General features: G+C 65.2%; 3 protein-coding genes across 4 annotated transcripts; 1 reads left to right on the top strand and 2 right to left on the bottom strand.

The window, feature by feature from the left end:
* Positions 1 to 447: 447 nt before the first annotated feature.
* On the top strand, positions 448 to 1,621 carry DPM3 (dolichyl-phosphate mannosyltransferase subunit 3, regulatory). Its single transcript, XM_084614090.1, has 2 exons — positions 448 to 562; positions 1,227 to 1,621. The coding sequence occupies exon 2, from the start codon at positions 1,260 to 1,262 to the stop codon at positions 1,536 to 1,538; it is 279 nt and encodes a 92-aa protein (XP_084470216.1). The 5' UTR covers positions 448 to 562; positions 1,227 to 1,259; the 3' UTR covers positions 1,539 to 1,621.
* A 2,004-nt stretch (positions 1,622 to 3,625) lies between these two features.
* Positions 3,626 to 8,761, bottom strand: SLC50A1 (solute carrier family 50 member 1). 2 transcript variants are annotated; one of them, XM_084613059.1, is made up of 6 exons: positions 8,640 to 8,761; positions 6,608 to 6,685; positions 5,492 to 5,615; positions 5,140 to 5,301; positions 4,681 to 4,800; positions 3,626 to 4,340 (listed from the first exon to the last, which is right to left on the bottom strand). In XM_084613059.1, exons 1-6 carry the CDS (start codon positions 8,711 to 8,713, stop codon positions 4,239 to 4,241), a joined length of 660 nt encoding a protein of 219 aa, XP_084469185.1. In that variant the 5' UTR covers positions 8,714 to 8,761; the 3' UTR covers positions 3,626 to 4,238. The 2 variants fall into 2 exon arrangements, with proteins under 2 accessions (XP_084469185.1, XP_084469184.1); XM_084613058.1 differs by lacking the exon at positions 8,640 to 8,761 and adding an exon at positions 7,013 to 7,451.
* Positions 8,762 to 12,620: 3,859 nt separating this feature from the next.
* EFNA1 (ephrin A1) lies at positions 12,621 to 18,581 on the bottom strand. The gene is made up of 5 exons (XM_084613308.1): positions 18,425 to 18,581; positions 15,599 to 15,894; positions 14,935 to 15,000; positions 14,496 to 14,546; positions 12,621 to 14,057 (listed from the first exon to the last, which is right to left on the bottom strand). Exons 1-5 carry the CDS (start codon positions 18,514 to 18,516, stop codon positions 13,942 to 13,944), a joined length of 621 nt encoding a protein of 206 aa, XP_084469434.1. The 5' UTR covers positions 18,517 to 18,581; the 3' UTR covers positions 12,621 to 13,941.
* Positions 18,582 to 23,699: the final 5,118 nt, after the last annotated feature.

Raw genomic sequence — 23,699 nt, forward strand, 5'->3', positions numbered from 1 at the left:
AGGGGAGAGCCCGGTCCAGGGGGCAGGGGGCTGCTGGGGTGGGGGGCAGGGCAAGGGGAGAGCCCGGGGGCGGGGGCAGGGGGCTGCCAGAGGTGAGGGGCAGGGCAAGGGGAGCACCCGGGGGTGGGGGGCAGGCAAGGGGAGAGCCCGGTCCCGGGGGCGGGGGGCTGCTGGGGTGGGGGGCAGGGCAAGGGGAGAGCCCGGGGGCGGGGGCAGGGGGCTGCTGGGGTGGGGGGCAGGGCAAGGGGAGCACCCGGGGGTGGGGGGCAGGCAAGGGAAGAGCCCGGTCCCGGGGGTGGGGGGCTGCTGTGGTGGGGGGCAGGGCAAGGGGAGAGCCCGGTCCCGGGGGCGGGGGGCTGCGGGGGCGGGGGGCGGGGCAAGGGGAGCGCCCTGCCCCGGGTGGGGGGAGCGCCCGGTCCCTAGTGGCTCAGGCCGGCCCAGGCTCCCGAACTCCAACTCCCAGAAGGCCGCGGGCCGTGCACGCCGCCTGCGGGCCACGGCGCCTGAGAATGACGTCAGCTCCGCGACGGGAGAGGCCGCTGGCTGCTGAGCGGGGAGGCCGGTGAGGGGCTGGGGGGGGTGTAGTGGGGCCCGGCGGGGCTGGGGGGGGTGTAGTGGGGCCTGGGGGGGTTGGGGGGGGTGTAGTGCGGCCCAGCGGGGCTGGGGGGTTATCGGGGCTGGGGGGGTGTAATGGGGCCTGGCGGGGCTGGGGGGGGTGTAATGGGGCCTGGGGGGGTTGGGGGGGGTGTAGTGCGGCCCAGCGGGGCTGTATCGGGTCCCGGCGGGGCTGGGGGGGGTGTATCGGGGCTGGGGGGGTGTAATGGGGCCTGGGGGGGTTGGGGGGGGTGTAGTGCGGCCCAGCGGGGCTGGGGGGCTGTATCGGGTCCCGGCGGGGCTGGGGGGGCTGTATCGGGTCCTGGGGGGGCTGTATCGGGGCTGGGGGGGGTGTAGTGCGGCCCAGCGGGGCTGTATCGGGTCCCGGCGGGGCTGGGGGGGCTGTATCGGGGCTGGGGGGGGTGTAATGGGGCCCAGCGGGGCTGGGGGGCTGTATCGGGTCCCGGCGGGGCTGGGGGGGCTGTATCGGGTCCTGGGGGGGCTGTATCGGGGCTGGGGGGGGTGTAGTGCGGCCCAGCGGGGCTGGGGGGTTATCGGGGCTGGGGGGGTATCGGCATCTCAGCCGCGACCCGCTCTCCATTGCTGACCTGCTCTCCCCGCCTCTCTTGCAGCCCGTCCTGCGCCGAGACCCGGCCACGCGCACCATGACCAAGCTGGTGCAGTGGCTGTGCGGACTGGCCCTGCTGGGCACTGCCTGGGCCACCCTGGCCTTGGACCCCCTGGGCCTCCACCTCCCTCTGCCCTGCCAGCAGGTGCTCTGGCCGTTCCCCGTGTACCTGCTGGTGGCGTTCGGCTGCTACTCCCTGGCGACCGTTGGCTACCGCCTGGCTACATTCAATGACTGCGAGGCTGCTGCGAAGGAGCTCCAGGAGCAGATCAGAGAGGCCCGAGCGGACCTGAGCCGGCGAGGGCTGAAGTTCTGACCTGCGGGGTGGGGAGGCTGCACCTCAGGGAGCTGGGCCGCTCACCTCACTTGGATTAGCACAATAAAGAATCAGTGTATGTAGCTGAGCCTTGCTGACAGCCTGGGGAAGGGCGGTCACAGAGTGGGCTCTGGGCGGGTTCCTGCTGCGACAGGGAGCTGGTCCATCCCCTCAGGAGAACAGGGGCAGGTGACATGTGGCACTGAGTGCACAAGACGGGTGGGGACTCGATGGTGATGGTAACTAGAAGTGGTCAGTGCAGCAGCTTGCTGCTAGGTGACTCCCTTCACTCCTGCAGCCAGGCCCCCTTGGTGCGTTTCCTAGCTGCTCTCACAAGCAAACCGGGCCAGGGTTTGGATGAGAGAGTCCCAGGAATCACTCATGTGTTGCCAGGGGTGACTCACTGGCTGCTGCTCTTCCCTCTGAGTCAGCAGCAGGGAACACTGTGCTGCTCTGTGTCAGATGCAAGGTGCAAGCGAGGTGGATAATTCTGTACTGTCTCCTTCAGTCCCCTGAGCGTGGCACTGCTCGGGCTAGCCACCCCCAGGCAGCTATCTGAGCCCAAGCTGCCTACACCTCACCCACCGACTCCCCTGGTTACTCGTAGTGGGAAGCTGCAGAGATCTAGTCTTGCCTCTGACTCCTCTACCTTCCCCTCTCCCCAGGGCCCCTCCTTGGCTCTCAGCAGCCAGTGGGCATTAAATCAGGGCAGTGGGGGGCTATCAACCAGACCGCATGCTAAGGCTGCAGCCCCCCAGCTCAGGCTCCAGCATGCTGTCTAGGTGGTGGGTGGCACTGCTGGCCCAGGGACGTGGGAAGAGTTGTCATTTCCAGGGTGGCCTGGGCCAGGCCGTGCTAGCGAGAACCTTGCTTCCATGGCACAGTGACTTTCACACGCTGGTTGAAGATGATGAGCAAGTTCAGCAGGGTTTTGTACAGCCCCCTGCCCTCCAGAAGGTGAATGCGGAGGCTGCTTCCTTCAGGGAATCCCTTTCTCCTGAGCAACCCAACAGCCCCATCCATGGGCTGTCTCCCTGGCTGGCACAGGCCCTGCTACAGGGCCCATGGGGCTCCCTGCAGCCAGAAGGGCCGGGCTGCTGCCTGAGTGACACATGTTGGGGCCTGCCTCCCTGGCAGACTCCCTGGGTTCCTTGCATACCAGCCAAAGGACTTTCGTGTTCTTAATTATTGGCTGCGCATCCTTCTGCAAAAGGAGCAGTTGATATCAAAGGCAGGAATGGGGCTAATTAGCAGGAGCGACTAATTAGCTGCTTCCTGAGCAACAGTGGCAGCAAGGAAGGCGGGACAGCCAGTTAGTTGCAGTCTCGTCCATGCACATGCGTGGCCAGTCATGGCCCGGCAGCGCCTAGCCATGGCCTTGGGCAGCTGGCTCAGCTGAGGGACGCTCCCCAGCTCCCAGCATGGCCCTGGCTGGGGCCCTGCAGGGTGGATACTGAGGGAGGGGGCTTGATGGAGCCCACTAGAGACTCCCAGTAGCAGGCCACCCTGTCGAGCCCCAGCCCAGGGCAGAGAAGAGCTGCCCTCGCCAGGATGATCCTGCACATCTTGCGTGTTACGAGGTAACAGGAGGTCAGCTCTGCCAGAAGCCGCCCCATCCTCTCAGCTCCCTGGGGACACAGCCAGGATCAGAACAGCCCCACCCCCATTGGGCTGAGGGGAGGGGGAGCTGCTCTTTGGAGCAGGTTGATCCAAATGTGGCTGTCCCTTCAGCCCCCAGTGGGAGCAGGCTGTTTGTCAGGTGCTGTCCACGTGTTTGCACATGATGCCCTGTGTGACTCTTCCTGGGACAGGGCACCCATTGACTTGGGGGGTAGGGGAACCTGCAGGATCAGGCCCTAGGGTAGCCCCTCTCTTGCTCTTTCTCCTCTGCCTCAAACAGATCTGGGAAGGGCCCCCAGTTCCCAGTAACGCCACCAGAGCTGGGGGGGTTGAGTGCACCTGGGCTGTTGGGTGTATCCTCACATGTACCCACCAAGTTCTGGGGCACCAGGGGGTGCAGGCCCTCCACAGCCCCGGCCTGCTCTCTGTGCCTGGGGGTGCCCCGAGCTGAGGAAACAGGCACCATGCTCTGGCTTTGATTTATTAAAAGGCACTTATGCTCATACAAAACAGCACTACAAACCAAGGCATCCAACAAAGAAGAGGGCAGCCCCCCAGCACCGCACTTGGCTCCCACCACAGCCCCCCTAGAATGGTTGAGCACAGCAGGGAGGAAGAGAGTCCCCAGAGCTGGCCAGGTGCATGGGGGTTGGTGCAGGGGCACTGCTGAAGTGTCAAAGGCACTATTCCCAATAGAGCAAACCAAAGAAAAATGAAAATGGCTGGAGGTGTGGGGGCATCCCTTGCGGCAAGGCAGCCATGACTCCTCAGAGCCCCCCAGGAGCAGCAGAGCCCCAGGCAGGGGGCAGTACCCGTGTAGTGCCGTGCAAGGCTCTTTGGCTAAGGCAGGCCTAAGGGGCGGCTGGCAGGGGCCGCCACCAGGGCAGGGGCAAGGGCAGTAGAATCACAGTGTGAGCATTGGCTCCTCCCTTCATCGGTCAGTGAAGGTACTGGGGGGAGGGAAATCATTCGACCCACGGGCTGAGGAGCTGGGTCTGCACCTGCCGCTGGCTCCCCACCACAAGGGCTCAGTGATGCTTCTTCCTGCCCCAGGACGGCGGAGATGGCAGGTCCCAGGCCTCAGGCCTGCAGGGGCTTGTAGAGCTTGTCCTGGTCCGGAGGGAACTGCCAGAATAACCAGAGCCGCAGGATGCTGGTGACTATCCCGGGGACGTTAGGGACCTGAGTGGGAAGGGAACGGGGGGGCACAGAGACAGGAGAGCTATAAATCCTGCAGCAGTTTTACTGTTCCCATGCCTTCCCCTCACAAGCTGCTCCATGTCCATGCACGTGTCATGGGAACACTGTATTGGCTGTCTGCCAGCCAATTAATTAAAATCAGGACCCATCGCCCTGAGCGCGGGTCACAAGGCAGCACAGGGGGCTCCACGGGATGGCTCGGGAACAGCGCCCCGCGCTCGCTGGGGGTCTGGGCCTGCACCCCACGATTCCCAGGGCAGCCCCCCCCATGTGGCAGTGAGCGGAAGGGAGGGGCCCCAGCCCTCCGCCAAATGGCACTCACCATGATGTAGAGGTCATTGAGCTGGAGGCCATAGAGCGTCCAGCTGGCTGAGGCCAGGAAGGTGGCCACAGTCAGTGGGAAGGACAGGCACCGGGTTGACCTGGTCCGGATGACCTTGGCCTGCAGGGAACACAGAAGGGGCTAAGTTCAGGGCACTGAGGGGAGCTTCCTGCAGATCCCAGCCAGGGCCCCTCCCAGAGTGACAGCTGTCTCCTGCGAGCCCGTGGGGCCAAGGAAGAACCAGAGCTGAACGGCCCACTGGGGTCTCCTTTGGGCTCCCAACCCCAAGGCCTCCAAGCTGAGGGACTGGGCACCTCACCTGCAGGAACCCAAAGGCCCCAGCATGCACTGCTCTGCCCCAAACCAGCAGAACGCCCCCCAGAGGCCAGTGACATGGCCCATGCCCCAGGCCAGCGCCCCAGTTAGACAGGTTCCCCTCCGCATGCTTCCCACACGCACCAGGGCAGCCAGGGGCGAGAGGTACATGCTGATGGTGAAGACGCTGCAGAAGAGCCCCAGGTGTGCCAGGCGCACGTCCACGTCTGGGGTCAGGAGGTTGAAGTAGCAGAAGCCGAGGGTCAACACCCCCAGCAGGGCCGTGCTCTGCAGCAGAACCCGGCGCTGGGGGACAGGAAGAGGGCAGTCAGGGCCGATACCACGATGGCACAGGAAACCCCCTCCCAAGAAATGCCCACCCCAGGCACCTCCCTCCTCATGCCAACTCCGCCCCTTCACAGGTATCCCTCCGAACAGGGCAGCTCCCCCCTCCCCCTGGAGCCTGGCAGGCGGGAGGGACTTGCTCTCCACCCACCTTCTCGGGGCTGAAATAGAGGTACACCAGGATATACAGGGTCTGCAGCGCCACCCCGATGGCGTTCACGGTGATCAGTGTCCAGTCCTGCTTCAAGCACCCGTAGCTCAGCCAGCTCAGGTTACTGCAAGGGGAGACCAGGCTGGGTAGTCACCAGTACTGCTGTCTCTGGGCTGGGGAGCCCTCCAGCACTGGAGCACGTCCCTGTACGTGAACCTCCCGGAGCACGTGCTCCCCACCACTGTACAAGCCGCTGGAGCGTGCGCCCTGCCCAGCTGTTGTCCAAGCCCCCCTTGTGACGAAGTGGGACTGTTCTTAATGTTTCCTCCGAATAGTGTGGGGGTGCCTCAATTTCCCCTAGGCAGTTCTTAGGTATCTAGGGGGTGGGATAAGGGTGTATGATCATTGCAGAGCCCTAGAGGGCAGGGGTGTGCAGGGGTCTGGACACAGAGAATGGCCGACACCCTCTTTCCTGGCCACTGATGGCCTGGGCCCTTCCCCCCTGCAAGGTGAGAGCTAAAGGGTTGGAGAACACAGGAATCCGGTGACCTCCTGGCCCGGGAAAGGGACAAAGCCCAGAGGAGGAGGGGCTGGAGAGAGTTTCAGTTTTGGGGATGGCTGGGGACATGGAGTGAAGTGCAGACGGGGTTGTCTGGCTCACTACCCCCCAAAATTGACCCAGCTGAAGGGTCCTGTTCTCTGCACCTGCAAACTCTGTGTTAGACCATGTCCCTGTCGTCTAATAAACCCTCTGTGTTACTGGCTGGCTGAGAGTCACGTCTGACTGCGGAGTTGGGGGGCAGGACCCTCTGGCTTCCCCAGGAGCCCCGCCTGAGCAAACTCGCTGGGGGAAGCGCACGGAGGGGCAGAGGATGCTGAATGCTCCGAGGTCAGACCCAGGAAGGTGGAAGCTGTGTGAGCTGTGTGTCCTGAAGACAGGCTGCTCACAGAAAGGCGACTGCCCCAGAGTCCTGACTGGCTTCATGGGGAGCAGTTCCAGAGCATCGCCCAGGGACTCCGTGACACCCCTCCACTTGAGCCCCAACTCCAACAGCCACATGACCCTCCGGCCTGCGCCCCCTCTGTCCCCCTCATGTCAGCAGGGGCTGGACATACTTTACATCGGTGGTAAGGAAGGGCAGGAACTGGATATTCTCCACACTCCTTGTGCGAAACATCTGGCGCAGGTCAGTCCTAGGGATAAGACAGGGGAGAAATGCCTCCCATCCCCCCAAGTCTGAGGGGACCCAACCCCCCATCCCGGCCCAAGCCCCCCCCCCCCCCCCCCGAGTCTAAGAGGGCATTGCCACAGTGGCTGTGACAAGGGTGACACCCAGAAGCAGTGGTGCCGTTTGCCATTTTTCAGCCTTGGTGTCAGGTGGTTACATGGCGGGTAGGGCCTGCGCTGGACTCGGTGTTGAACAGGGGCAGCGCCCAGCTGCATTGGGATTTTATACTGACTGGTGCACCCCCAGGGACGGGCCAGTCCCCCGGTGTGACGGCCCCCCCCAGCCAGCTCACCCCGCCCCTGACGGGACACGTCCCGCGCTGGCAGCGCCTCCACCCACTGCGTCCGCACTCGGGCTGCGTGAACCAGCTGCAGTGGGATGGATAAACCGGGGTAACTTCCCAGCGCCGGCAAGGCGCAAATTCCCAGCCCTCACGACGGCAGAGAAATGCTGGCAAACGGAACCCGCCTCCCCCCAGCCCTGACGGTCCCGAGGACGTCGCTCTTTTAAAAATCCTCGTGACTGAGGACAGCTCGGAGTTGGCCAAACTGTAGAGGCCCAGCCATGCCAGGAGCTGCCCATGCGAGTCACGGCCCGCCCCACAGGGCTGGGGGCAGGGTAGCCACTGGGAAAGGAGGGAGCCCCCAGGGGTAAGTTCCTGTGTCCATAGAGCTGCCAACCCACAGCGATGCCCAGGCCCACCCAGTCCCTAGTAATCCCTAGCACCCCAGCCCAGCTCCCAGCAACCCCCAGCCTCTGGTAACCCATAGCTCTTCCCAGCGCAGCCCCCTAGTAACCCACAGCACCCCAACCCCCAGCACCCCACAACACCAGTAACCCATAGCTCTTCCCAGCCTAGTCCCACAGCAACCCACAGACACCCTCAACGTCCAGTAACCCACAGCCCCCCAACCCAGCCCCTAGTCCCCCCCGTAACACATAGTCCCCCAACCCCCTGTAACCCACAGCCCCCCCAGCCCAGCCCCTAGTCCCTCCCAGTAATCCGCAGCCCCCCAACCCGGCCCCTCGCTGCCACCCGTAACCCACAGCCCCCCAGCCCGGCCCCTCGCTGCCCCCCGTAACCCACAGCCCCCCCAGCCCGGCCCCTCGCTGCCCCCCGTAACCCACAGCCCCCCCAGCCCGGCCCCTCGCTCCCCCCCATAACCCACAGCCCCCCAGCCCGGCCCCTCGCTGCCCCCCGTAACCCACAGCCCCCCCAGCCCGGCCCCTCGCTGCCCCCCGTAACCCACAGCCCCCCCAGCCCGGCCCCTCGCTGCCCCCCGTAACCCACAGCCCCCCAGCCCGGCCCCTCGCTGCCCCCCGTAACCCACAGCCCCCCAGCCCGGCCCCTCGCTCCCCCCCGTAACCCACAGCCCCCCAGCCCGGCCCCTCGCTGCCCCCCGTAACCCACAGCCCCCCCAGCCCGGCCCCTCGCTCCCCCCCGTAACCCACAGCCCCCCCAGCCCGGCCCCTCGCTGCCCCCCGTAACCCACAGCCCCCCAGCCCGGCCCCTCGCTGTCCCCCGTAACCCACAGCCCCCCCAGCCCGGGCCCTCGCTGCCCCCCGTAACCCACAGCCCCCCCAGCCCGGCCCCTCGCTGCCCCCCGTAACCCACAGCCCCCCCAGCCCGGCCCCTCGCTCCCCCCCGTAACCCACAGCCCCCCCAGCCCGGCCCCTCGCTGCCCCCCGTAACCCACAGCCCCCCAGCCCGGCCCCTCGCTGTCCCCCGTAACCCACAGCCCCCCCAGCCCGGGCCCTCGCTGCCCCCCGTAACCCACAGCCCCCCCAGCCCGGGCCCTCGCTGCCCCCCGTAACCCCCAGCCCCGGCCCTCGCTGCCCCCCAGCCCGGCCGCCGCCCGGATCTGGCCCGGACCCGGACCCGGAAGCGGCTCGGCCCGGCCCGGCCCGGCCGCACTCACAGGCCCGTGGCGAACATGCCGAGGGTGCAGGCGACGCAGGCCCCCGAGAGCAGCGGCAGCGGCGGCGGCTCCATCCCGGGCTGCGGCCGGCGGGGACCGAGACTGGGGCCGGGCCCCGCCGGGACCCGCCCCCGGCACCTCCCCGGGCCCGAACCCCGGGGCCCGCCGGCCCCACCCCTCGGCCCCCCAACCCCCCAGCGCAGCCCCCGGGGACCCCCAACCCCCCTCGGCCCCCTTCGGCCCCCCAGCGCAGCCCCCGGGGCCCCCCAACCCCCCTCGGCCCCCTTCGGCCCCCCAGCGCAGCGCCCGGGGCCCCTCGGCCCCCTTCGGCCCCCCAGCGCAGCCCCCGGGGCCCCCCAACCCCCCTCGGCCCCCTTCGGCCCCCCAGCGCAGCCCCCGGGGCCCCCCAACCCCCGGGGCCCCCCTCGGCCCCCCAGCGCAGCCCCCGGGGCCCCCCAACCCCCCTCAGCTCCCTTCGGCCCCCCAGCGCAGCCCCCTCGGCCCCCCAACCCCCCAGCGCAGCGCCCGGGGGCCCCCAACCCCCTCGGCCCCCCAACCCCCCAGCGCAGCCCCCGGGGCCCCCCAACCCCCTCGGCCCCCCAATCCCCCAGCGCAGCGCCCGGGGCCCCCAACCCCCCCGGCCCCCAGCGCAGCGCCCGGGGCCCCCAACCCCCCCGGCCCCCCAGCGCAGCACCCGGGGCCCCCCAGACCCCCTCGGCCCCCCAGCCCAGCGCCCGGGGCACCCCAACTCCCCCACAGCCCCCAAGTCACCCCACAGCCCCTCCAGCACCCCCCTCAGTATCCCCGTACAGCATCCACGTCCCCCCAATTCCTCCACAGCCCCCTATGTCACACCTCGCCCCTCCAACTGCCCCACAGCCCCCATGTCACCCCTTGGACCCCCACAGCTCCCTGTGTCACCTCCCAGTCCCCCATGTCACCCCACAGCCCCTTTGGTATGACACCAAAGCTCCAGCCCCTCCGAACACCCTGCATGTCACCCCCAATAAACCCCTACAGTGACACCCCTCGGCACACCCCAACAGCCCTCAATACCCCCCAGTCCCACTCAGTATCATAGTATAACGGCCCTCCAACAATCCCCCCACAGCCCCCTGTCACAAAACCCAGCCCCCGTCACTCCTCCAGCACCCAACATTGCCCACAAACGCCCAGGGTATCTCACACACACACTCAGCAACCACCCCCCCCCCCCGCTGTCACCCCCAGCACCACCATCTGCAGTTGCTCTCCCAGGGCATTACCACCCCGATGCTCCCCACTTATACCCCCTGTACTTCCATCCCCTGACATTCCCAGATATTCCCCCAGTCCTTGCCTACCCCCCAAAATCACTGCCACCCATAACAGCCCTCCCTGGGTGCTCCCAGATATTGCCATCCCAGCCCCCTCCTCCCCACAATATCACTCTCAGATCCGTCCCCATGGGGCAGAGGGGAGCAGCAGGGAACCTTGTGGCCCTGGGCTTTGGGATGTGGGGGAATCGTCCCCCATGACCCCAGGTGCAGGCTGGTCCAGAGAGGGGGTGATGTCCCCAGGGCAGGGGGCACCAGTGGCTCTGGCCGTGTTTGACTGGAGCCAGGACTCCTGGGTTCAGTTCCTGTCTGCGAGGCCCTGTGCAGCCTTGGGTGACTCACTGCCCCTTTCCCAACTTTCCCAGCCTGTCTCTGAAGTGGGGGAGGTGGAGCCTGACTCACCTACCTCCCAGGCTGGGAGCCGCAGCCCTGTCTGCACACCCGGAGCCGCAAAAGTAGCTAGATGGGTTCCCTGAACGGAAGCCGGAGCCAGGGCCTGGGCCTGGTGTCATTGTTGCACATTCCCTGGGCCCGCTGCCCCGTGGATCCACTGCGGCTGCCTCCCAGGCCCACTGGCTGCTGCTGCTCTGCGGGACTCTGCGTGGGCCTGGCTGCCCTCCTGTGCCCCATTCCTGCCGTGACGGTGTCCCAGCTGCTTCCCCCCGGCCGTGCGTGGACACATCACGGAATGAACGGGCAGGGCGCGGTCGCGTGTCGTCTGCCCCCAGCCCAAGGACGGGGGGTTGGTGTGGAACAGCAGGGCTGTGGCAAGGCCAGTGCGTTAACCAGGTGGCAGAGATGGGGCGGGCAGCACCTGCTACAGGCGTTGAGAGGCAGGACATTTCCTGCTCGATCTGTGCCCAGCTGCCAGAGCTCGGCTGAGGCTGTTGCTTTGGGCTGATGGGCCTGGAGAGTTTGGTTCCGGCCTAACTCCATCTCCTGGGGTCTGCCTCTTTGGGAAGCGGGCTAGTTGCCTCAGGAGGCCAGCTCAAGGGCTTGTGAAGGCTGCTCAGGCTCCTAGGCCCCTTCCCATTCCCAGCTGGGCAGAGAGGAGCGAGGCTGCCATGCCTGGACCTTGCAGGTGCTTGGGGACTGCCCCCCTCCTTGCCCAGGACACTGGCGAGCCGCCGGTGACTTTGGCAGGGTGAGTGGCCGCCTCAGCACCTGTGTCTGCTCATCAGCTGGGCTTGGGGTGATGCCTGCACATCTGCCTGGATGTTGCATCTCGGCCTGTCTCCAGCGGGTGGTAATTAGGCTCCGGCTGTGCCAGTCTCTCCCTTGACTCATTGCAGCCTGCACCGGTCAGACCAGCTGCCAGCCACAGGCCACCGAGAGATGGCCTGGTTTGGAACCAGGGTTCCTGGGGTTCCCCAGCTGAGTGGGGCGAGGGGTTTGCTGCCTGTGAGCGTGAAGGGACAGCCTGGTAGCTGGGCTCGGTTTTGGCTCTGCTGTAGACTCGGGTCTCCCTGTGGAGCAGTTGATTGCCTAGTGGTGCAGCGTCAAGTGCTGTGGCCAGTGGGACCCATCCAAGCGCTGGGCTAGGAGGACCCTGGAGGGGACAGAGAGCCCAGCGCTTTGGGCATCAGATACCCAGGTCCAATCCCTGCTCTGCCACAGGCACTCAGCCTTTCTGGGCCTCAGTTCCCGTCTCTGCTATGGGGTAACAGCGCAGCCCTGGTACCTACGGGAGGGGAATAAATACAATCAGGGCTGCGGTGTTCACACCTCTGCTCCCAGGACAGTCCTGGCTCTGGTGCACAAAGGGGGAGTTGGCCTGGGAGTTGCCTCCTGGAGCAGGGTTTTGAAGGCATTTCCTCCTCCCCAGGACAGGAGTCGCCCCTCAGGCCAAGGCTGGGGAAGGGGAGAGGAGCCGAGCCCGGCCGCTCTGGGGAGCGGGAGTCAAAGAGATGCTGCATGGCCCTGGATGAGTCTGTTTGATTTTCGTTCATTGCTGCCAGCCACGTCTGTCCCAGTGGGGCTGCAGCTGCCAGAGGCCTGGAAACATAGCACAGCTCGGTGGGGGCGCAGGGAGAGATGGTCAGGGGCATTCATGGCCCAACTCAGCCCACCCCTTCAGAGTGAGTCCCCTCCCCTCTCCTCCGCCCTGCTCGGGAAGCATTTGTGAATCTAGATCGAAATAATGGATAGCGTCAGCCACAGGGGCTTTGGCATTTTCCACTCCAAAGCTCTCTGCAAACCCAGCCAGTTAATTAACTAATTACAACAGCCATGTAGCCAAGAGCCCACTGCTCAACCCACCTCACCCCCAGAGGCCCAACCCACTTGGCCAGCAGGACCAGCCAGCCATTTTCCCAGGAGTGGAGAAGGCTGGCAAGGGGCACGCTGCCCGGGGAGGGTCTTGAACCCACAGGAGGCCTCTGGTTGATAGGAGAGGGCAGCGCAGGCTTGGAGCAGGGGTCGCTTTCTCTGCCTGTCACCTTCTCTGTGGCTCTAGCCAGGGAGATCCAGCTGGGGCCTGGGTGCTGCCCCTTCAGGGGGGTCTGGATCTTAGCTGGAAGCTTGGGAGGAGGTGGAGATGCTTGGGCATCCTGTTGCCCAGGTTGGGGGAGTCCCAGAGGTGCTACGGTACTGTCCTGCCAGGCCTGTTGGACAAGTGCAGTTGGCACCTTTCCCCACCCCTTCTCCCACAGCAGCGGCCCAGCCGTATCCAAAAGTATTTATTCAAGACCATTTGTATAAAAATTTCAGTGGTAAAAAGGAAGCTTTACAAATTGAGACACATTATATACACTGCTCTGTGCAGGGCCCAGCAGGTGTGTGGCTGAATGAGCCCCTCACCCCATCCAGGCAGCGAGGCGCACACAGGCCGTGGAGATGGGAATACAGGAAGTCTAGAGACCTGCAGGTAGTGGGAACTCCAGCCAGGCAGCAGCTACACTCAGCCTCTGCCCCACCCTGTTTCCTTTACAGGTGGCTGCTTTACAGAGGACAGGCAGTCCTGGGTGGGGCAAGGAGAGGAGGAAGAGATACTGTGGCAATGAGCCTAGGCAGACAGGAATGGGGCTGGGAGTTAGTGCCAAAGGAACTCCAGCTCTCAGTGTTTCTGGAGAGGCCAGGCTGGGGTGGATAGAGGGAATGGGGGTGTCATGGGTTTGGGGCTGCCAGCTCATTCCATCCTCAGGTGATTGTGGAGGACATGTTCATCTCCTTTGGGGAGCCTGCAGCCCAGCTCCCTGCTTCAGGCCAGCCAGCCCCAGGCTCCTGGCCAATGTGCAGTCAGCAGAACTGCCAGGGGAGGTCAGAATTTGGGGAGGGGGCACCTGCTCCAGACAGGGCTATACATTATTTTCCAGGTGTCACACCGTCCGGAATCCCGACACCCCACGTCACTGACACTAGGGTCCTGCGCCAGAAGAAATATTTTGCTCCAGGAGGTCCTGCTCCAGCCTGGGATGTGCTCAGCCCTACCGACAGGCTGTCCATGGGCCATTTGTGTGGGCCGCACACGTGCCTCTGCCTGCAGGACACTTCCACACCACCAGCCCGCAAGGCCTGTCCACCCTGCGCACTCCGCGGGGGCTGGCTCAGCCGGCCAGAGGTGCCAGCACCCCACCCCCTCCGAGTCCAGAGCCACTGGCCGGCCACCCGGCCAGGGCAGCAGCCGCAGTCGTCCGCTCTCAAAGCGAGTGGTGGAAAGTTCTGGCGGTCTCTTCTCTGGCAGTAAGGAGGAGAGGCCGCTCCCCGCAGGGCTGTGGCGGCTTTGGTTGCTCAGCTCAGCTGTGGGTCATTCGACCCGTAATACTGACCCCTTTGGGTCATCCGACCCGTAATAAGTCCTTAGGCTGCCAACGCACGCCTGGCTGAGACCCCAGCTGGGTGCGCACACGTGAGAGCCGCTCACGTGAGTGTTTGCAACAGCCCAGCCGGGGGCCTGCATCTCTCTGGGCCACAGGGTCCATTCCCGGCAGCAGTAGCCATCCAGCGGCTCAGCCGTAGCCATCCAGTGGCTCAGCCAGGCTCCCACCTCACAGGCCGTGCGGCACTAGCAGGGGCAGCAGGAGGCTGAGCAAGGTGACAGGGCTGCCGCTCCGCAGCGCCGAGTTCTGGCCCACACTCCTCAGGACCTGCACGTCCGCGTCGTCTGCAAGAGGAGAGACAGCAGGAGCCGCGTGAGCTCTCGGGCGTGGGGGTCCGGGGACTGAGCTGCAGCCAGTGGCTGACACCCAGCAACCGGGGTCACGTGTGAGCCGCAAGCCAACGGCGAGCCAGCCAGGCACATGCTGTGCAAGCTCCCTCCTGCAGTTTGTGGCTGCCCTTCATCCTGACCCCCAATCCTGCATTGCTCCCTTCTGCCTGGCCTGCAGCCCCCCACAGCCCTGGCAGTCCAGACCTAGGCCTTGGAGCAGGCTCTTCCCTGTACTCTAGTGGGAGGGGATCTCAAGAATCTGGACTGAGGCTGCCAGATGCACAGCTCCATGGGGAACGCCTTTGCCCAGCTGCCTGCTGCTCCCCACAGCCCCTCATATGGCAGAGACCACACCAGCCCATTAGGGTCTGTTGGTCAGAGCCAGTAACGTACCTGCCTGGATCCCCACCTTCTGCACCGGGGTGTGGACGGGCGGCGTCCCAGCTGCAAAGCAAACACAGAGACAAGCAGGTGAAGGGCAGCACTGAAGGCCCGTTACTGACCGCATGCCCCAGCAGCCAACCCGTGCCCCAGGTGTGGCCTCACCCCTTCTCTGCTCTGCAGCCTGAGTCGTTCCCATGCCTAGAGCCCTGCAAATCTGTGGGGAGCCGCTTTCTAGCCATGGACCATGCTGGCAGATCCGCTGGGGATGCACATTTTGTACCCGCGCAGGGCCGTGACCCTCCCCCAGAGCCGCAGGGAGCCAGGGTCCCAGTGACTCAGGCTGCCCTTCCCTGGATGCCTGGAGAGCGCGCAGGGCATGGTGATACAGTCAGGCTGCTGGGGCGCTCTGTGCCCGGCTGGGCGGGACCAAGACCCCAGAGATACTCACTGGTTTTGCCAGCCACAGTCACCTTCAGCTTCAGGCAGCCATCCCCGTGGTGGTGAATTGGCTTTGCTGTAAGCAAGAGACGGGTGGGTCAGAGCTGTGCTCTCCGTACCCACAGGGGCTATTTCTCCCGCTGTCAGGAGAGGCCCACGGAGTCAGGGTCTCTCCCAGGCCAATCAGAGCAGGGGCCAGAGAGCAGACCCTTGTGGGGTGGGGGACATGTAACACCTTAAAGACCATGTCACCCGCACATTAGTCCCTGCCTCCCACGAACCAGCGCACTCCCCTTCCCACTTGGCCTCCATCCTCCACCACAGCCCTGGCCAGGCCGCCCCAGCCCATGTGAGCCACCATAGTCCAGGCCAGGCCTCATACCCCCCAGCCCCACTGCGTCCACCCCTATCCCCAGCCAGGCCCTTCCCCAACCCCCAGCCCCAGTGCACCCATCCATAGCCCTGGCCAGGCCCCACACACTCCAGCCCCTGTGTCCCCAGCCAGGCCCCACCCCCGCCAGCCCCTGTGCCCCTCGTCAGGCCCCACCCCCGCCAGCCCCTGTGCCCCCCGTCAGGCCCCACCCCCGCCAGCCCCTGTGCCCCCCGTCAGGCCCCACCCCCGCCAGCCCCTGTGCCCCCCACCATAGCCCAGGCCCTGCTCCCTGGGCACTCACAGATGTAGTAATAGCTATGTCCCTCCTTGAACTCCTTCCCCAGGGTGAAGGGCGTGAAGCGCTGGAACTTCTCTGAGAACCGCTCGGGGCCGTGCAGGGCGGCCGGCTTGTTGCACTCCCAGCGGATCTGCTCCTTGGAGTGGGGTTTGCAGGCCGCGTACTCCTCGTACTCCACCAGGTAGAGAGTGTAGCGCTCCATGGTGCGGGCCGGCACACTGCCCTCCTCGTAGTGCGGGCAGATGATGTCCAGGTAGTCGTTGAGCCGGACCTCCACTGTGTAGTCATCCAACAGGAACCTGGGGCCAGGAGGAGTGGGCAGGGGGCAGGGCGGTCAGCACGGAGCAGGCAGATGCAGGCAGGGTGAGACTGTGCTGACAAGAAGTCAGCCCTCTACTCCCAGCCAGCCCGCACCATGGGGGGCAGACATCCAGGGAGAGGGAGGGAAGGGGCAGATGCCCCAGATGCAGAGGGGCCAGTGCAGATTGTGGGGATGGGGGTAACAGAGCAGCCACTGGATTGGGGGTTGATTTCCCAGCACTGTATCTTGCCCCCCCGCCCCCTGACACACATCCCCACCCACCGCAGTCTGGGGCATTTTATGAGGTGAAGAAACAGATGGGAAAATAATGTGCCCTGGTGTGACAACCTGTTAAACCCTCTAGTGCCCAGCATGGGGCCGAGACCCCCAAGGCCCACTGCTCCCCATGGTGCCAGGCCAGGAGCCTTGGAGCAGGGAAAAACCGAATGCTGCCCTGGGAACTCCAGGTTCCGCCAGGGGAGATTCCTGGGAGCCGATCACCCTGTCCCCCAGACAGGCCCATCTCTTCCCCCGGGTGGGCACTGGACACACCTCAAACCTGTCCCATGATGTCACAGACCCGCTGTCTTTGCTCAGTGGAGATGCAGTCTGGGGGTCTGGGGGTTGTGGAGGAGGGAGACACCCCCGGGGGGTGGGGGAGGCATGTCCCAGAGAATAACTGCTCCCTCCCTCGGTGTCCTGTTGCTCATCCCCTGGGAGCCAGGAGTTTGAGCAGCTGTCGCAGCTGCCCCATTAGCCAGGGCAGACGGCCAGTCTCTGCTCCATGCTGGTCCCCCATCTCATCACCTCATTAGGGCTCCTCTCCCCGTGCCGGGGCAGACAAGGGCTGCCCCTCCCGCTGCAGGCAGGCTCTCGGACATGGTGACATAGGGGGGAACTGGGCTCTGCTCCCTGAGAGGGCACGGGGGGGGGCAGCAGCTCCCCTCTCCCAAACTAGCTAGCCCCTGACCCTGCTCCAGCCCCTGGAGTCCAGGTACGTCACAGACACCCTCAGAATTGCAGCCATCTCTGGGGCAGGCTGCAGCAGACAGCACAACAGCTGGGGCAGGGGGAGGAAGCAGCTTCTCTCCTGGGGCCCACTCCTGGGGCCAGTGAGCCGGCGACCTCACACCCTGAAGCAAGCTGGGGCTGGCAGCTGAGTGGTTCAAGACCAACAGCCCCCCGCTTGCCCCACGCAGCTGGGGAGGCCCCTCTGCCTGGCCCCAGTGCCCAGGTGGAGAGCTCTGGCTCCGGGGGAGGGAATCGGCCCCTCCTGCTGGGGAGTTTTGGGGGTGGCTCCCAGCATGCGCGTCTCCAGCGGGTAATTCCACCGGCGGAGTCCGGGCTTCGCTTCGCTCCCATCTTCCCTGGGAAGGGGACACCAGGGCCCCGGCCCCCAGCTGACCCGGGCCGAGGGCAAGCGCCTGGCACGGACAGAGGGTCCCAACCCCCCTGGGACCCGCCTGCCCCATCAGCCCCACACCTGGCGCTGACTCGGGGGCAGATTCCGCACAGCCTGGCCACGGCCAGCCCCACATCCTGCCTCCTGCAGCTGCCCCACCGATGTGTTTGTCAACAGGCTTCCTGCCGGTGCACGCGCTTCCCCGTGCCCCTGGCGCCTTCCCCTGGCCCCCCGCCAGCCCCGGGAAGGAAGAGGCCCATGTCCAGCCGGGAGCTGGGTCCTGGGAAAGGAAAGGCCAGCTGGGTTCCCCCCCAGCGCTTGGCGCAAACACCCCGTGGCTGGTGAACTTTAGCCCCGCCAGCTGCACCGGCCGGGATTTTGGCAGGGCCAGGGCTGACCCCCTCCCGCAGCCCGTGGGGCGAGCCCGCTCTTATTCGGCTCCCCCCGTGCCAATGCAAGAGCGGAGTCTGGAGAGTGAGCCCGGCACCCCCGGATCGGCCCCAGTACTGGGGAGCCCTCAGCTCCCCGCCCCGGGGCCCCCGGACCCACCCGGCTCAGGCCAGGTCCCGTCGCGGAGCCGCGGCTGGCAGGGGCCGGTCACAGCCGGGGGCTAGGTGGGGAGAGGGAGGCGCCGCTTGGGCGAAGGATCGGTACCGGGACCTGCTGGCGAGCCCGGCTCAGCCCGCAGACCTGCGCGCCGCGAACAAAGGCCGAACTTCCCCGGGCTCCCCGTTCGCCTCCAGCCCGTCTCGGGGGCGCAGCGCCCCCGGGCACCTCGGGGCTCCCAGCGGGGCAGGGCGGGGGCCGCCCCCCACGTGTTTACAAACTCCGCCGTGGGGCGCGGGGGCGGCCGGTCCCAGAGCCCGGCACCCGCCGGAGCCTGAGCCGAGATCCCCCGACGCGTGACCGGGGCACGGGTCGGGCGTAGCCGGGGGCACCCTCGGGTTGTTCCCAGGCCAGTTTCGTTTGGCTCCTTCCCGAGCGCCCCGGGGCCCGGGCTGGTGGGCGGCTCGGGGGTCCCGGGGCCGGGCGCTGGAGGAGGGCGGGCAGGCTGGAGCAGGGCTGGGGGCTGCCCGGGGCTCCCTGGCGGAGGGGGGCAGGCGGGATGCGGGGCCGCCGCACTCACTTGGGGTTGGAGCTGTTCCAGAACACGGGGTGCCGGTCCGCGGCCGCCAGCCAGCAGCAGAGCCCCAGCAGGGGCGCCCAGAGCAGCGCCATGGGGCTGGCCAGGGGGTCGCTGTGTGCCGGGCACGGCAGCCCAGCCTCCGCCTTATGTACCGGGCCCGCCCTGGGCGGGAGGAGCCGGCCCGCCCCCAGCGAGAGACAACAACACGGGGCGGTTCAACACATGGGGCTGTACCATCAGAGCAGCACAATGCTACACAAAGAACCACAACACCACCACAGAGCAATAGACCCATACAGAGCAAAACAAAAACCACACAGAGCAACACAATAGCCCATGGAGAAACACAGTCACAATATGGAGCAACATAACAACACACAGGCACAGCCACAGCACACACAACACAATGACAATGCACCGAGTCACACACACAGCTAAAGAACAGCATCACACTAGACAACAAGCAAATAGCAAAAGGACAACACACACTGTCACCTATGGCAAAACAACCTGGAGAGTGACACACACAAACAGCGGTACCATGATAACACACAGTACAGCACAAGGCCACACAGCAACACAAACCAGGCACCTGGGAACACTGCCCCAGGAGCTGGGTCCCGTCTCTGGGGGTGGCTTTGGGTCCTGTACTGGTGCCCACACGGCTCCCCTGTGTTATTAGACAGCACCCGAGTGAGCCCTGGCTCATGCTGGCGTCACTGGGCACGAGCCTGTCCTGGTGCGGGCAGCCTGCCAGCCACTCAGCCAGGGCTGAGCACCCGCTCTGAGGCGTCTTGGCGGCCCTTGCTCACTGCAGGGATACAGGGCTCCTCACTTCCTGGCCAAAGAGTCCTGGCCTGGTGCTGGGCACAGATGAAGACCAATCTCCTGCCCCACTGAAGCCAGTGGGAGTTTTGCCAGTGGTTCGGCTAAGCTGTGGACTGCAGGCGGGCGGCCTTAGAATGGCTACCCCTCCCTGGCCCTGAGGTGGCTGCGTGTCAGTGATGGGTGAAGGGATCCTGGAGAGCGGCCAGCTGGCCTGCAGGCAATGCTGTCCCTACACACCTCCCAGAGAACCTGCTTTATCTGGTGTGTTTTGGGGACATCAAAAACATCTGGGCAAGTGGGGCTTGGGGAGCAGCTGATGAGGTGTAGGGGACAGAGCGAGATTTTGATAGGCAGGTAGCTGGATAACAGGCACCCGCCTCCTTTCCCCCTTATCAGCCATGTCTATTCTCCCAGGGCTTTGCACCAGCCACAAACATGCCCAGCTCCCCCACCCCCACTCCTATTTGCTCTCCGTTTGTTTGATATTGTGAAATACCTTCCCAGTAGAATTGCTTTGCCAAAGGGAGATTGCTCCAGCCTGGGGCTGGGGCTTTGCAGCGCTGGGGCCCTTTGGAGAGCCATTCCCGCATCCAGGCCAGACCCATGTGTCCTTAGCCAGCTGACCGGCGCATGGCTATGCCTCGCGTCTGCCCCGAACACCGATCCATTCTTGTTAAGCCTTGCCGAGCGACGCTTCACCGGAGTCTCGTGAGCTGATAACTCAGCCACGTTTGCAAAACAACTTTCCCCTTGTTTATTACATAATGAGCCATTGATTGTGGGTAATGTTGCATGCCCCACGCAGGCTTGGAGCTGGCTGCAGCCACACTGGGACTGGTCCCTGGAGCCGCTGGAAGGTCTTGGTAAGACAACTTCACCTCTGAGTCCTGGCATGGTGGCTGTCACCGGGCTCCCTAGAGCAGTGGGTCCTGACACACCTTCCCACACCAGTCACCTACCACTGGGCCATGTGCCGGTCAGGGTCAAGCACCCACACCCCCCAGGGCATCTCTCGAATGTGCATGTCACATGGGCAGCTGGATGCGATGACCACAGAACGAGGCCAGGCCTTCCTTCCACTACCCCAGGTCCACTGGGGTCAGCAAGGTGCCAGATCCCCCAGATAGGCCCCCACAGCCTGCCCAGACCCCAGCACCTGCCCCATCTGCATCTGCACCCAGCTACCATTGCTGGCTGCTGCTTCCTGTGGTGGTGGGGGGCCCTCACCGTGGCCTCTTTCATCTTCCCTCTTCACAGCCAGCCCATAACTTCTAATTACTGCATTAGCAGGACTCCGGCTCCCACCAAGCTGGCTTGGCTTGGGCAGCCACTGCTTGCATGCATTTGTAATCTCCCAGTAGTGACCTTTGGGGTGGCCCACATGGGGCACAAAATGCTTTAATCCTACACCCTCCAGGGCGAAGGTGGGGTTAGCCCCACTGTACAGCTAACAGGGGAAACTGAGGCAGAAAGTGGGGACAGGATCACACAGAGAGTCAGGGTCACAATAAAGCATAGAACCCAGGAGTCCTGACTCCCAGCTCCTCCCCACAAACCACTGGCAGCCCTGATGCCCTGGTGGTGATAACAGCTCATGAGGCACCTTCAGAGACCCCCCCCGCCCCAGGCTCCAGAGTTGCCGAGCCTGGCAGGAATTGAAGCAGTGGGCAAAGGGAGTTGTGAGACGACCCGTCATGCCAGCCTTTGCCCAGCTCCCTGGGCCTCTGCCCCAGGAAAGAGCCAGACACACCAAGCCAGGACAGGCCCCTTCCCGCCTGAAGGCCCCCGGGACACCCCATTTCTGGGACAAGGAGCAGCCAGGCCCCCACCAGCACGGGTACAACCAACGGGTGAGCTGAGGCTAGGCAGAGCCCTGCTGGTTCCCAGCTGTCCCTCCCCCAATTGCGCTGGGGCGACCTTCCCCCATGGCCAGCAGTAGCCTGGTGATAACAGGATTTATGGCTATGATTTCACTCCAAGGACATCACCCCGTGCACGCTTGCTGGAGGTGGTGGTGGGGGAGCTGGCGACCCAGGGGCCTCGGCATTTGCTCTGTGGGGATGAAGGATTCAGGGCTGGGGGTGGAGGGACAAAGCCCCAAGTGAAGTTGGGATGGCCATATGGGGTGGGAGCTCAGGGCCTCATGGCGAGGCCCGTGCCCCATAGCTGGCAGATCAAGGGGGTGATCGTATTGTCAGCCCCTGGATTTCCAATACAGGTGAGGTTTGGGGTGCATGATGAGCTCCCCCCAATCTAGGGGCCAGGAGTCTAGGTGCTGGCAGGGCAGGGGTGCCTCTCCACGGTGCTGGCAGGGCAGAAGCCGTGCTGGGCAAAGCACAGGAGCAGGACAGGTCTGGGGGTAGGGTTGGTTTGGGGTCACCCCTGCGCTGGGGGCCCGACCCGGCTGGGGGGTGAGGTGAGGGCAAGGGGTAGGGGTGAGGTCAGTGCCAGGGCAGGGCAATGCCCACTCAGGCATGACTCTCCCTTCACATGCTAGGCGACGTGTGCAGGACAAAGGTGAGCGTGCAAGGTGTAAACATGGTGCGAGACAAACACGGTGGGTGGCGCACGCAGTGGGCGGTGCCCAAGGGGCCAGGACCCACACCTTGCAGGCTATTTATGGCTGAGCAGGTAGAGTAGAGTGCCCAGGTGGGAGCTGGCCCCTGCCAGCGGTGACGTGACTGGGTCTGGGGAACATGGCGGGGGCGGCTGGCCCAGCGCCTAATTCGGGAGCAAAGGCCAGGGCTGCTGTGTGATCCGTGCAGCCAGGCAGGTAGCTGAGACCTGGGGGTGGCACCACAGGGAAGCCTGTGCAAGGGGCGGGCCCAGGGAGGCAGGGGGCCCGGGGCGGGGACAGGCTCCTTGGCGTGCCGGAGGTTTAAGAGGCGGCTTGGTGCCCGAGCTGCCCTACAGGCCCTGCTGCCAGCCTGGTACCAGCGAGGCCCTTGTGCAAAACTTTCCTCATCCCCTGCCAGGGTCCCAGGCTGGGTGGGTCTGTGGCTTCCTGCCCCCACAACCAGAGAGGAACCTGGGACCAGCTTCCCAAGGCCCCCTCCCCCCAGCTCTTCTCTCAGGCTCCAGGTACGGCAGGTTCCAGCCAAGGGCTGCCCCTCCCCATGAGAGCGAGGCTTGGGCATGTGTGCACGGTGCCAGCATGGTGCCATGGGGGCTCAGAGCTCCTCAGGGCCCCACTGGGCCTCTCCCAGTGGGCGCAGCATTTAGGGCGGTGACTCCTTGGAGTTCCCATGCAGCCCCTGGTCTGGAAGGGCCAGCGCTCTCCATACCCAGCTCATACCCATACAAGGGGTGCAGTCCCACTGAATTCCTGGAGGCCACGGAGCCCAGCAGGGCCCTACCACTGGCCCTACCAGGAACCTGCCCTGGAGTCCCGAGTCCTGCAGAGCGCATGGGGCTGCCCCATGGCTGGGGGACTCTGGGCCAGGCCAGGCTGGGGAAAGGAGCCAAGTTCCAGGCATGTTGCAAAAGGGATTTTGCAAGTGGAGCTGCTACTCCTCCCAGGGCCTGTGACTCACCTCCCCCCACCCCCCAGCACCAAGGCAACCCCCCCCACACACACACACTGCAAATCGCCTGGCTTTTCCCCCTGGGAGGCCTCTCCACCGCAGGCCAGGTGGGAATAGGGAAGGGGAGCCCCATGCCAGCCAGGAGGAGGGTGGGACGGACAGACGGGAAGCAGAGAATGGCGGAGGCCGAGAGGCCGGCAGCAGGGAGGAGAGCGCTTGCCTCTCCTTTGTGAAATGACCCCCCAGTTACGTCAGCAGCTCCCAGCCTGGCCCGTGGACGGACACATGGCTGCATGCCCAGCCTGGCTTGGGTAACGGGCTGGCTTGGGGGGTCCTGGGGCCACACTTGCTCCTTTGACTCTGCTTCCAGGGGAAGACGGGTCTTCTGAACCCTCAACAGGCTGCTCCCCTGCTGAGCACTGGGCACCCCCCAGCTATAACTAAGCTCCCAGGCACAAGGCTCTCCCTGTCACGGGGCAGGGAGCAGCAGGGCTAGCCTGCTTGCGGGAGGGGGCGCTTCTGGGCAGGGACGGGGTTAGGCTCACTGGAGCAACAGGGGCAGCAAAGCCCCCAGCCCCATAGCAAGGCTGGGGTGTGCCCCACACTCATAGGCCCCAGCAACGCTCAGCGCCTACTCGCTGGAGGAGCCAGGGGTGGGAAAGACGTTTGTGCGGTTCCAGGCCTGGCCAGCACCAAGATGCAGAGACCCCCTAACTGGGAATTGGGTCAGGCTAGTATGTAAAGGTGCAGACAACAAACTCCTTGTGCTTTATGGCTGGCAAACGCGTCAGGCGAGCCAGGCCTGACGCAGCACCTCCTCGCTGGGTGCAGGTTTTTACAGGCCACAAGGCCTGCGCCGGCTGCAAGGCTGAGCCAGTCCAGGAGGCCCAGGGCAAGCGGGGTGGCCATGCAGCCAGGTGTGA

This window comes from Lepidochelys olivacea (assembly GCF_965140295.1).
Source record: "Lepidochelys olivacea isolate rLepOli2 genome assembly, chromosome: 24".
NCBI lineage: Eukaryota > Metazoa > Chordata > Testudines > Cheloniidae > Lepidochelys > Lepidochelys olivacea.